The 13,457-nt window shown below is 35.1% G+C and overlaps 1 protein-coding gene across 1 annotated transcript in view; it reads right to left on the bottom strand.

Annotated features, from left to right (window-relative positions):
• The window catches only part of LOC148946433 (rab GTPase-binding effector protein 1-like), a 95,484-nt gene extending 87,218 nt beyond the window's left edge, over nt 1-8,266 (bottom strand). Inside the window, exons 1-2 of the mRNA XM_089097699.1 lie at nt 8,201-8,266; nt 7,440-7,553 (exon numbers count right to left, since the gene is read on the bottom strand). Of these exons, the coding sequence (XP_088953825.1) occupies nt 7,440-7,553; nt 8,201-8,266 (180 nt within the window). The remainder of the gene's footprint in view (nt 1-7,439; nt 7,554-8,200) is intronic.
• Nucleotides 8,267-13,457: the final 5,191 nt, after the last annotated feature.

The following is a 13,457-nucleotide window of genomic DNA, read 5'->3' as shown; positions in this document are numbered from 1 at the left end:
CTGTCCCCTCCATCATCCGGTACGCGTCCCGTAACCTTTTTATCCGAAAAAGAAGTATAGATCAGCTGGTTTATTTCTTAAAACCACTGGATTAAGGTATCGCTTGCCTCCTGAAGTGCAGTTCGCGTGTCAGCACCGTTTGCCAATGACGTCCTGAATAACTCAATGGCACCACCCAGCTGGTCCAGACGGGATAAGTCTTCTTGTGCTTTGGAGTAATACTCTTCCAAGGACTCCTAGTAGAGGGCTAGCAAGACCTCGTACAGTATGCAGTAGGCATTGATAGCTTGATAGTAGCCTTTCTCTTGAAATTCCTTTTAATTTCATTCGTTATCGTTATAAACCTACGTCATTTCACGTTAACATTTATGTTTCTCCAAAGTCCCAATAAATTGTTAAAACGTTGCTTTACCGCAACCCCTTGGCGTAGATGTAGTTTACTTTCGTGATATTTATACTTAATGAGTGCCGAACAAAAGAGTCTGCCAACAAAAGTCACAATTTCATTGGTTCGCCAAAACTGGTGGAGCAGCAGATTTATTAAGAGCATTAAAAAAATTCTTAACATTAATTAAATTATTTTCTAGAATCACAATAAACATTAAACGCCAAAACCCTTCTTTCTAAAACCACCATATATACACTTACATATAAAAAAAAACTAAATATGTTGTTGACTTGATTTATCTTTTCTTCTGTGACAAAAATAAACCCATCAATTATCAAACATTCAGAATATTTTCTATTCAGCATTCAGAAATATCTTATAAGGAAGTGTTATCAAAAGCACAAAATTTCTTTATACACATCGCTTATACGAAAAGGGTTATTTCTAATGTAATTAAAATTATTCAATAGCTTTCCTATTCACTTTCTGGGGCTTACAAGCACCTCCAGAGTTATAAGATTCATTTTTTACGCATTGTTTTACAACACCCATTAATTAAGAATTATTTATTACTTAAATAAAAAAAACTAGTTTTCTTTAACTAAAAGTAAGGAGCGACATTAAAACTTAAAACGAAAAGAAATTATTCCGTATATTAATTTTACGGCAATCCTCTCCACAATCCCTCGCTATTTACAATAAATTTTTTTTTGTTTTTTTAAATAAAGTTGTGTGAGGGTTTAAAAATTTATCGTATAGAGCGAGGGCTTGAGGAGGGGACAGCCCAGGTCATATACGGAATAATTTTTGTTCATAATTTTTTAATTTCACTCCTTAGTTTCAGCTAAAAAAAACTTGTTTTTTTACTATCATTGAAATGGTCTATCTCTGTTTATTTTATTCACCATTTTAATTTTTCGCTATATTTTCGCTATATTTTTATTATTATTCCTAAATTCGCGGCACCAGTGACATTTAAATATCTGATTTGTTGCTAGTCTTTAATATCGCTCCGTCACGAGGTTTTAGGTTACGATTGAAATTTTTTTTAAGGATCAAACAGAAAAACTTTTATAGTTAAATAAATTTATAAACATTAAGATAATCGGACAGAGCCGTTTGCTGTTGTCTCTGTCTTTCATGTTTTTATTGATGTTTTTTTTTTATATCATTTACCTTAAAATAATCAAAACGAATATCAAAAGATATAATATATCTGGTTACTTTACACCATAAGCTAGAAATGCAGCTGAATAAGCTAGGTTTACAGAAAGGGATGTACACATAGGGAGGTCACCCCCTCTTCCTAGATTATATCAAGCTTATGTACACTTCTTATTCAATTTATCCGATATTTTTTACTATTGCCCTCTCCCTTCTCTTAAAAATGCATGAGTACGTGCCTGTTAAAAGCAAACTAAGCCATAAGTTAACTGCAAAAAGCTAAAAGTACAGAAAAATACAAGCTGTCACCATTGAAAGCAACCCACTTACGTGCTGAGATTCGTAGTACTGCAACTGCTGGTCTTGAAGTCGTATTTTGTCTTTTAGATGTTTCACTTCTTCCTCCAGGGAGGCTACAAGCTATAATTCATCGTCAATTTCAACCTAATGAACATATAGCAAATGGATTAATACTTCAAGAGGTTCGACGGATAGATTGCTTAATTAAAGGATCGATAGAGTCTAGATCTAGGGTGGCCCGAAGGGAGGGTGAGGTGACTCACCCCCCGTGTTTTTGCGAAGTCGTATAAGTCGTTTATTTTTACCTCATTGAGGTCCCCGTTGCTCACGTCTTAGAAAGTCTAAGTTGTATTTCCTTCTCCTGGACACACATTTGCATCTTCAAAATTCTCGGTAAGGAAGTGGCTGATTTTGACAAAATTCAGCTTCAACTGTAGAAATGAAATACCAAACTCGCTTGAATAGAGTTGTGTTATTTTATTGTTTAATTTTCTAATGTAGTTTATCAATATAGTCGTTTAAATTAAGCCAGGTTTTTAGATCTACAAACGATATGCTATATGCGATCCTTTAAAAAAAAAATACACTTTCGCGGTTTAAACTATGATTTGGCCACCAAATCTTTCCCAGGTCTATGTGATCAATTCAGAATATGACATATGACTTTTCAATACGTCATACTATGACGTTTTTCATAATACCTCATAAGATAGGTCATACAATACGTCATACTCCGTATAAAAGCAAAAGCTTTTATAAGGAGAAAGCAATTCAATTTCTATTCAAAATTTATGAAAATGGAAGAACCCCAAAAGCAGCGAATATACGGCATTCCTTTGTCATGGGTGCTTTTGATGTTAATTTGTCTTTCATCTTTTTTCCATTAATTATTGATCGTGTCAATAATGAATCCAGACAAATTGGATCTTCAAATACAAATGAAAAAATCAAGCAAAAAAGAGAAGAAGCAGTTGAAAAAAATTCTACAAATCAAGGAAAGATCTTTCCACTGCTTATTCAAGTTTTCAACGTGTTGTTTCTTTATGCAAGTTTTTAATGTGACCTTGCAAATTTGCAAAGCGCTGTTCTTTTCATATGACCAACTTTTTGGTGAGAATCCCACGGCTGTATGCGTATCGGTGTTTTTTACAATGGTCTTGGAGACTTGGATCCCACAGCTTTGGCACTATTGTTCACCTCTCAGTCTTGGATATATGATCAGCTTCCCCTTACAATTTTTGATGTGCACATGGTGCTTGAAAGACCCAAATCACCGAGTCAAAGTTTCAAGAGACGACCTAAAGGCTGTAGTTGCTTTAACACGGGATGCTGATGAAATAAACCATGAAGAAGAAAATATATTGGATTCAATAATCGAAATCGGCAAACTCCCTGTTAAGAATGTGATGAGAAAAATCCAGGTGTCAAACCATGCACATTCAAAGAGTTGTCAAAAAATGTGCTACAAAGCTATTGGCACAGTCAAGATGGGAGAACAACTTAGCCCTCAAAGAATTTTGAATTATGTTGCCAGAGGGCACTCAGAGATCATCGTAAGGAACAAGAGTAAAACTGTTATTGGATATGTGCTATTGGAGGAATTCTGTGCACTAGATGTTTCTCAAAGAAGTAATGTTTTTCGTGTCGATGAGTTTCGTTTGCATGCTTTAGAGATGAAAATTTCAGAAGATGTGAATGTGTCTGATGTACTCCGAAAATTTAGAGGAACAGGAAGTACAAGAGCTCTTGTTGTGAAAAAGAAAAATTATTGCATTGTGAAAGACATAATTTTAGGACTAGTATCATTCGCTGATGTGCTAAACTGTTTAATGCAACCTCAAGAATGGTCAGTATATAGAGGAGCTGTGTCTTCCAACTGCCTTTGCGACGTCTCGTCAGTTTTCAAAATCATATCCTGTGTTGTCTTCAGACGTTTATGCTTAAACAATTGTAGAAAAAGCATGGAAATATTTTAATTAAAGAGATTCATTTCCATATGGAGTGCCTTTAATTTACATTTTACCTACTATGTAACTAGTGCTCTGTATACTTACATTAAATGGTATGATTTATCTTAAATGGTATTTGATTCCTCAATTCTGTCAATAGTCCTTCTATCTATAAAAAAGTGTTTTACTAATACTATTATATATGTATTTTTAATAACCAAAATAGTTTCTTGAATATTCAACAGAATAAATTAGGGATTTGTACATGGGGCATATTTATACGGCTCCTTAAGTGCTGCAATCTATTATTATAAGCCATTTTGTCTGTGATTATGTTTCAATTTCAGCTCTTGGGACTCACGCAAGGAAATTGTATCATACACCTCCTAAGCCTTAGCAGTCTTATTGCTAAAGAGATTAAAGCTTGCTCTTAGCTCCTGTCTTAGTTTTACTGTTATCAAGCTGGCCGGTGACAAGAAAATCAAATTTTGAATAAATAAGAGATAAATTTTTTTTTTGATGATAATCTCTAATGATTCGATGAAAGTACTCTGCATCACGCTTCAGTTTTCTTTTCGATATATTAGTTCATTAGGTAAACAATTTGAAAGTTTCCAAGATGCTGATAACTTTATTTTTGTGGTACACATAGGTGAAAAATGGTAGGATAAAGACTCAGAGAAAAATCAGATAAGTCTTAATTCGGTATTTTAACGGTTTAAACCCTAACTTGATACGGAGAAGCGGATAAGGCATAAAATGGAGGAGAAGTCAAGAAGGAGGCATAATGGGGAGGGGGGCATTGCCCCCCTGTCACCTCTTTCCTCCTTTCCTCTTCCCTTCAGCTTTTTAGCAGAAAAATAAGTAGATAGCAGCTTGTTTGATGCAGAATCACGTAAACATTTTCAGTCTGTAATATTGAAGGCAAAAAGTGGGATTGCGACCCCTCCAATACCTTTTCTCCGCCATTCCTATTGACAAATTTTTTTGCAGACAGGTAGACATGTTGGACCTTGTTAGAACCGGAATCATGCAAGAATTTTCAATCTCCATGATTTGGAACCAAGTTAGGATTTTGAAACCGCTTTTGCGTGCTACCTACTTTTAGTAGAGACCTAGGAATTCTGTGGTGTTTGGACCAGGGTAACACAATAATTTTCAAGTAGTATGATTGGACGCATAAAATGGGTCCTTGGACCCTCCAACATTCTTCTATTTTTCCCCAATATTTTGTTTGTAAAAAGGCAGGGTTGTTGTACCTTGGTTAAAGCATAATCATGAAAAAAAAAATTGCAGTCAATAATATTTAGGCATAAAGGCTCATTCGCATTAAGGTTTTAATAATCCCTAGATTTAGCTAGCACTGATTTGGGGAAATCAAATTTTTTTATACAATTTCACAGCCGATTAGAAAATCCACTAAAATATCTGATTTGCTCAAATTAGCGGCTGCTAAATAGTAACATTATTAAAGTCTTACTGTGAGAGGGTCTTAAACAACTTTTCCTGGAAAATACAATTTCCAAAGTTTTGAGTGTTTGACGACTACCGATGGCTAAAAAGCAAATAAAAGTTTTAGATCTACAAGAATATGATTTTTAAAATAATAATAAAAAAAAATTCTCTATTTACTGCAGTTTCAAAATAAGTGCTGTAAAATTCGACTAATATCTCAAAGAAAGGCTAAAAAATCAAAAATTCTTCTGGGTAACTAAATTTTTTTCACATTAGAAAAGAAAGTTCATTTAATTCCGTACAATTTGAGCTAAAAAAAATATAAACTATTATTATTTCTAAAAGGTCTGCGAATTTATTTGTAGTGTCACTGAAATGATCACTAGCCGTATCGTGAAAATGGACATAGTTTATTTTTTCTTCAAAGGGTAGGAATGCTTCAAACTTTCTAACTGTTTAAAATTTTTAACTTTTAATGAAAAATAAAATCAGGTTAAACAAAAAGTTGACTAAAAAAAGTGTTTTTTTTTAGAATGGACGAATATGTTTTCTGGCCCCTAATCAGTTTGATTAGGGGCCTGTTGTAATTAACTTTAAAACGGGATGCTGATGAAATAAGCCATATAGAAGAAAATATATTGGATTCAATACTCGACATGGGCAAACTCTGTATACTTACATCAAATGGTATGATTTATCTTAAATGGTATTTGATTCCTCGATTCTGTCAATAGTCCTTCTAATCCAAGTAATTGAGAGGCAAATGTTTAAATGGCTGGGGCACGGGTAAATGGCAGGAGTATGAATGACTCTCTTATTGGACACATACTTGTCAGGTTAGTTTTGGAAAGGCATGCCTGCCTAGAGCCTTAGGCATGCTGATCAAGAATTTAAAAAAGAGGCAAACAAGGCACACCCACCTCTGGTCTTAAGAAGGTTGATCAAGAATTTAAAATTGACATAAGACCACAAATTTGCTTGAAATAACGTGCAGTTCGCGCGTCAGCACCGTTTGCGAATGACGTCCTGAATAACTCAATGGCACTGCCCAGCTGGTCCAGACGGGATAAGTCTTCTTGTGCTTCGGAGTAATACTCTTCCAAGGACTCCCAGTAGAGGGCTAACAAGACCTCGTACAGTATGCAGTAGGCATTGATAGCTTGATAATTCACTTTCTGGGGCTTACAAGCACCTACAGAGCTATAAGATTCATTTTTTACGCATTGTTTTACAACACCCATTATTTAAGAATTATTGATTAATTAAATAAAAAAAACTAGTTTTATTTAAATAAAAGTAAGGACCGACATTAAAGCTTAAAACGAAAAGAAATTATTCCGTATATGAAATGTACGGCAATCCTCTCCTCAATACCTCGCTCTTTACACTAAAGTTTTTTTTTTTTTTTAAAATAAAGTTGTGTGACGTTTTCAAAATTTAGCGTAAAGAGCGAGGGATTGTGGAGGGGACAGCCCAGGTCGTATACGGAATAATTTCTGCTCGTAAAGTTTTAATGTCACTCCTTAGTTTCAGCTAAAAAAAACTTGTTTTTTTTCTATCATTGAAATGGTCTATCTCTGTTTATTTTATTCACCATTTTAATTTTTCGCTATATTTTCGCTATATTTTTTTTATTATTCCTAAATTCGCGGCACCAGTTACATTTAAATATCTGATTTGTTGCTAGTCTTTAATATCGCTCCATGACAAGATTTTAGGCTACGCTTGAATTTTTTTTTAAGGAGCAAACAGAAAAACTTTTATAGGGAAATCAATGTATCAACCTTAAGATAATCGGACCGAGCCGTGTGCGTTTGTCTCTGTCTTTTATGTTGTTATTGTTTTGTTTTTTTATATCATTTACCTTAAAAGAAGCAAAACGAATCTCAACTGATAGAATATATCTGGCTAATTTAAAGCATAATATAGAAATTCAGATGAATAAGCTTGGTTTACAGACAGGGATGTACATATAGGGAGGTCACCCCTTCTTCGTAGATTATATCAAGCTTCTGTACACTTCTTATTTAAATTACCCTATATTTTTTACTATTGCCCTCCCCCTTCTCTTAAAAATGAATGAGTACGGTGCCTGTTAAAAACAAATTAAGCCATAAGTTAACAGCGAAAAGCTAAAACTAAAGAAAAATACAAGCTGTCACCATTGAAAACAACCCACTTACGTGCTGAGATTCGTAGTGCTGCAACTGCTGGTCTTGAACTCGTATTTTGTCTTTTAGATGTTTCACTTCTTCCTCCAGAGAGGCTACAAGCGATAATTCGTCGTCACTTTCAACCTAATGAACATATAGCAAATGGATTAATACTTTAAGAGGCTCGACAGATAAATTGCTTAATTAAAGGATCGATAGAGTCTAGATCTAGGGTGGCCCGAAGGGAGGGTGAGTCACCCCCCTGGTTTTAGTGAAGTCGTATAAGTCGTTTATTTTGACCTCATTGAGGTCCCAAGTACTCAAGTCTGAGACAGTCTAAGATGTATGTGCGTCTCCTGTACATCCATTTGCATTTTTAAACTTCTAGGTCAGGTAGTGGCTGATTTTGACAAAAGTCGGCTTCAACTGTATAAATGGAGTACCAAAATCGCTTGAATATAGTTGTGTTATATTTTTGTTTTATTTTCGAAATTCGTTTCTCAAAATATTAGTGTATAATAATCCACGTTTTCATATATACAAACGATATTCTATATGCTAGCCTTTAAAAAAAAAATACACTTTCGCGGTTTAAACTATAATTTGGCCACCAAATCTTTCCCAGGTCTATGTGATCAATTCATACTATGACGTATGAATTTTCAATACGTCATACTATGACGTTTTTTTACAATACCTCATACAATACGTCATACTCCTTATAAAAGCAAATACTTTTATAAGGAGAAAGCAATTCAATTTCTATTCAAAATTTATGAAAATGGAAGAACCCCAAAAGCAGTGAATATACTGCATTCCTTTGTCATGGGTGCTTTTGATGTTAATTTGTCTTTCATCTTTTTTTCATTGACACGATCAATAATGAATCCAGACAAATTGGATTTTAAAATACAAATGAATAAATCAATCAAACAAGAGAATAAGAAGTTGAAAAAACTTAAACTAATAAATGGAAGATCTGTACATTACTTATTAAAGTTTTAAAAGGTTTGTTTCTTTATGCAAGTTTTTAATGTGACCTTGCAAATTGGCAAAGCACTGTTCTTTTCATATGACCCGCTTTTTGGTGAGAATCCCACGGCTGTATAAGTATCGGTTTTTTTACAATGTTCTTGGAGACTTGGATCCCACAGCTTTGGCACTATTGGTCACCTCTCAATCTTGGATATATTATCAGCGTCCCTTTACAATTTTTGATGTGCACATGGTGCTTGAAAGACCCAAATCACCGAGTAAAAGTTTCAGGAGACGACCTATAGGCTGTAGTTGCTTTAACACGGGATGCTGATGAAATAAACCATGAAGAAGAAAATATATTGGATTCAATAATCGAAATCGGCAAACTCCCTGTTAAGAATGTGATGAGAAAAATCCAGGTGTCAAACCATGCACATTCAAAGAGTTGTCAAAAAATGTGCTACAAAGCTATTGGCACAGTCAAGATGGGAGAACAACTTAGCCCTCAAAGAATTTTGAATTATGTTGCCAGAGGGCACTCAGAGATCATCGTAAGGAACAAGAGTAAAACTGTTATTGGATATGTGCTATTGGAGGAATTCTGTGCACTAGATGTTTCTCAAAGAAGTAATGTTTTTCGTGTCGATGAGTTTCGTTTGCATGCTTTAGAGATGAAAATTTCAGAAGATGTGAATGTGTCTGATGTACTCCGAGAATTTAGAGGAACAGGAAGTACAAGAGCTCTTGTTGTGAAAAAGAAAAATTATTGCATTGTGAAAGACATAATTTTAGGACTAGTATCATTCGATGATGTGCTAAAATGTTTAATGCAACCTCAAGATTGTTCCGTATATAGATGAGCTGTGTCTTCCAACTGCATTTGCGACGTCTCTTCAGTTTTCCAAATCATATCCTGTGTTGTCTTCAGACGTTTATGCTTAAACAATTGTAGAAAAAGCAAGGAAATATTTTAATTCCAGAGATTCATTTCCATATGGAGTGCCTTTAATTTACATTTTACCTACTATGTAACTAGTGCTCTGTATACTTACATTAAATGGTATGATTTATCTTAAATGGTATTTGATTCCTCGATTCTGTCAATAGTCCTTCTATCTATAAAAAAGTGTTTTACTAATACTATTATATATGTATTTTTAATCACCAAAATAGTTTCTTGAATATTCAACAGAATAAATTAGGGATTTGTACATGGGGCATATTTATACGGCTCCTTAAGTGCTGCAATCTATTATTATAAGCCATTTTGTCTGTGATTATGTTTCAATTTCTGCTCTTGGGACTCAGGCAGGGAAATGGTATCATACCCCTCCTAAACCTTAGCAGTCCTCTTATTGCTAAAGAGATTAAAGCTTGCCCTTTGCTCCTTTCTTAGTTGTACTGTTAGCAAGCTGGCCGGCGACAAGAAAATCAAATTTTGAATAAATAAGAGATAATTTTTTTTTTTTGCTGATAATCTCTTATGATCCAATGAAAGTACTCGGCATCACGCTTCAGTTTTCTTGTAGATATATTAGTTCATTAGGTAAACAATTTGAAAGTTTCCAAGATGCTGATAACTTTATTTTTGTGGTACACATAGGTGAAAAATGGTAGGATAAAGACTCAGAGAAAAATCAGCTAAGTCTTAATTCAGTATTTTAACGGTTTAAATCCTAACTTGACGCGGAGATGTGGATAAGGCATAAAGCGGGGGATAAGTCGAGACGGTGGCATAATGGAGAGGGGGGGCATTGCCCTCCTGTCACCACCTCCCTCCTTTCCTCTTCCCATCAGCTTTTTAGCAGAAAAATAAGTATATAGCAGCTTGTTTGATGCAGAATCACGTAAACATTTTCAGTCTGTACTATTGAAGGCAAAAAGTGGGATTGCAACCCCTCCAATACCTTTTCTCCGCCATTCCTATTGACAACTTTTTTTACAGAAAGGTAGAAATGTTGGACCTTGTTAGAACCGGAATCATGCAAGAATTCTCAATCTCCATGATTTGGAACCAAGTTAGGATTTTGACACCCCTTTTGCGTGCTACCTACTTTTAGTAGAGACCTAGGAATTCTGTGGTGTTTGGACCAGGATAACACAATAATTTTCAAGTAGTATGATTGGACGTATAAAATGGGTCCTTAGACCCTCCAACATTCTTCTATTTTTCCCCAATATTTTGTGGCACACATAGGTGAAAAATTGTAGGATAAAGAATCATATAAAAATCTGAAACGCCTTAAGGCATTATTTAAATGGTTTAACCCATACCATGATAATGTTAAGTGTGTCAGGCCTACCGCGAAGTTTACGTTACGACGGCGGCAGAATGGGGAGGGGGGGCAGTGCCCCCCTGTCACCTCTATCAACCGGTCCTCTTCCCTTCAGCTTTTTATCAGAAAAATAAGTAGATAGTAGCGCGTTTGATGCAGAATCACGTAAACATTTTCAGTCTGTAATATTGAAGGCAAAAAGTGGGATTGCCACCCCTCCAATACCTTTTCTCCGCCATTCCTATTGACAACTTTTTTTGCAGAAAGGTTGGCATATTGGACCTTGTTTGAACCGGAATCATGCAAGAATTTTCAATCTCCATGATTTGGAACCAAGTTAGGATTTTCACACCGCTTTTGCACCCTACCTACTTTTAGTAGAGACCTAGGAATTCTGCGGTGTTTCTAAGTATCCATGTTGGCCTACTGAATTTATTCCCCTTCCTTTATTTTCTCGACTTTGATAGTCAAAAGGCACGTGTTGCCCATAGCTACTACTCCTTGCTCCATTCAAAAAAGGTCCTGAACTAGACTGGTAAAGAGGTGTAAAGCCTGGCTTTTGATTGGTTTCTCCATGCTTGTCTAGACTACCATGTGGATTTATGGAATTCATTTCCCTTCCTCTGTTTTCTTGGCCGTGTTGTCATAGAAACTTCAAAAAAAGATCATATGAAAAGATAATAATAAAAATAAGGAATTATTTTTTTACTTTGAAATAAGTTGAGCTTTCTTGTCTGCAAAATGAACACGCAGAAATTTATGAACAAAAATTATATTTCAACTTTTACAGTCACCTTTTTAAATTAATTTTTTGTGAGTTACTGTAGGTATAAAATTTCTTAAGATGCTACCTTAACCTTAACAGTACTAACAGTGAAAATATATTCCTTTCCGAATTCATTTTTTTCTAATTAATAACGAAAATCCTTTTGTGGGAACAAGTTATGTTTTTTGCAACGAATGTCATTTTTGTAATGTATTTTAGAGCGATTAGAGTGCAGAGCCCCCTCCAAAGTTTCTACGATCATCGGTTTTGTATGATCCTCCCAGGGGAAAAAAATCAATGCATGGAACCCAGATTCCTAACCGCTTTACTTAGATTCCTAAAATTTTGCCTTAATCCCCTAACTCTAAGTAAAAGTAATAGACTAGCAGTATAATGATGAATGACAGCAAAGATTGTTCTATAGTAAATATTCCATAAAACATCCTTTTTTTACTCCACTCATTCAATTAGTTTTCATTTAAACTTTAATTTCATTAACTTGAATTTCATTAAACTTTACAAATCATGCCACCTCGTTAGTAGTTACTAATTAGTAATTACTAATTCCTAGTTAGCAATTATTTTTTCAAGGGCTTTTGTTTTCTTAGAAGCGCTTAATTGATGCAATAAACTCTGCTTGGCACAGTACAGCTTCAATTGGTCTTAGGTGGAGCGACTAAGCCCCCCTACTTGACAGTAGCTAGATAAAGATCAAATAGTTCGTGGTAATGAACTGTAAGTAAGGAGCAATCCAGCTCAATAGTAACCGAAACTCTAAAAAACGGTATTTTGATACCAATAGATACATAAAAAAGTGCTCTAATCACTTTGACTTTTAAAAAGGGCACTAGAACTTCTGATTATCAATCCAATGTGTCCTCTCCAAAGCATATATAACCATCTTTTATATAAGAACCTTATATGCCCCCGGGGCATAGCTTACAACCCTTGCCCTGAGAGCTATAGGGGGGTTGTCTTCCTCAAAGACATAATTTCCAGACCCTTCAACTATGATGAACAAAACTGTTATCTCCAAATTTTTATAGGAGGTGTTAAGGGAAATCATGAGCGTAGAGGAGGGGGGCTGGTTGCTCTAAGATCACTTTGACTCTTAAAAAGGGCACTATAACTTCAAATTTCAAATCAAATGAGCCCCATCTGAAGTTTATACAACCACCCATTGCATAAAAACCTTATATGCCCCAAGGGCATGACTTACAATCCTATCCCCAGGGAACTTGGGGTCTGTGTCAACTATTTCGTTAAAATAGTTCAAAGGTCAGATAAGAAAAATTCCTGTGTCGACACAACCCCCCCCCCCAGGGCCGGGGCAGAAGTTGTAAGCCTTGATCTGGGGCCATATATGGTTTTTATTTTCATTTTGGGACCTCCATGAATGGAGGCTTTGTGCAATCCTGGGCCCATCTGGTCACAACATGGTTTTATTTTTTTTATGGTATTTATTTCATTTTTATTTTCATGACCCCTTATACTGGAAAACTAATGCAGTGAATCATTCCTACCTTCTCATATGGATAGGAGAAAAAATATAGACACCTTCAGTACCTTTGACATTACAGGTAGAAGTACAGTATTCTAATGAGTGCTCAAGACTATTCAAACAGCACAACCAGTCAGTTTTAAATCCTTTCTTTGGCTCCTAAATGTTTAACAAACAGAATAAAAAAGAAGTTTGAAACCATTGAGCAGTATGTTACTGATCCCAAGGAAATTCCTAAGAATTATAGCTATGGTCAATAGGATGAATTGGTGAGAGATCAGATTATTTTTGGCGGAAATATGATAAGCTCAGAAAAAGATTTCTTGTCAAACACTAGAACTTAGCATAGAATAAAGCAGTCCAGATGTATAGAATATTTTACTCTGTCCTTTTCAAGTTTTTGTAGATGGGTTTTCAGTTAATAAATAAATATTCCAGCAAACCTAAGGACAACATGGAATCATGTGTTATGAAGCAAAACAGAGCATCAAACAAGAAGTGGGTGCAGTTAATGAGCAAACTGAAGA

This window comes from Artemia sp. Qi Xiang Cuo, chromosome 12, assembly GCF_049724085.1.
Source record: "Artemia sp. Qi Xiang Cuo chromosome 12, ASM4972408v1, whole genome shotgun sequence".
Classification (NCBI taxonomy): domain Eukaryota; kingdom Metazoa; phylum Arthropoda; class Branchiopoda; order Anostraca; family Artemiidae; genus Artemia; species Artemia sp. Qi Xiang Cuo.
The sequence above is the reverse complement of the archived record's forward strand: the minus strand, read 5'-3'. Positions and strand labels throughout refer to the sequence as shown.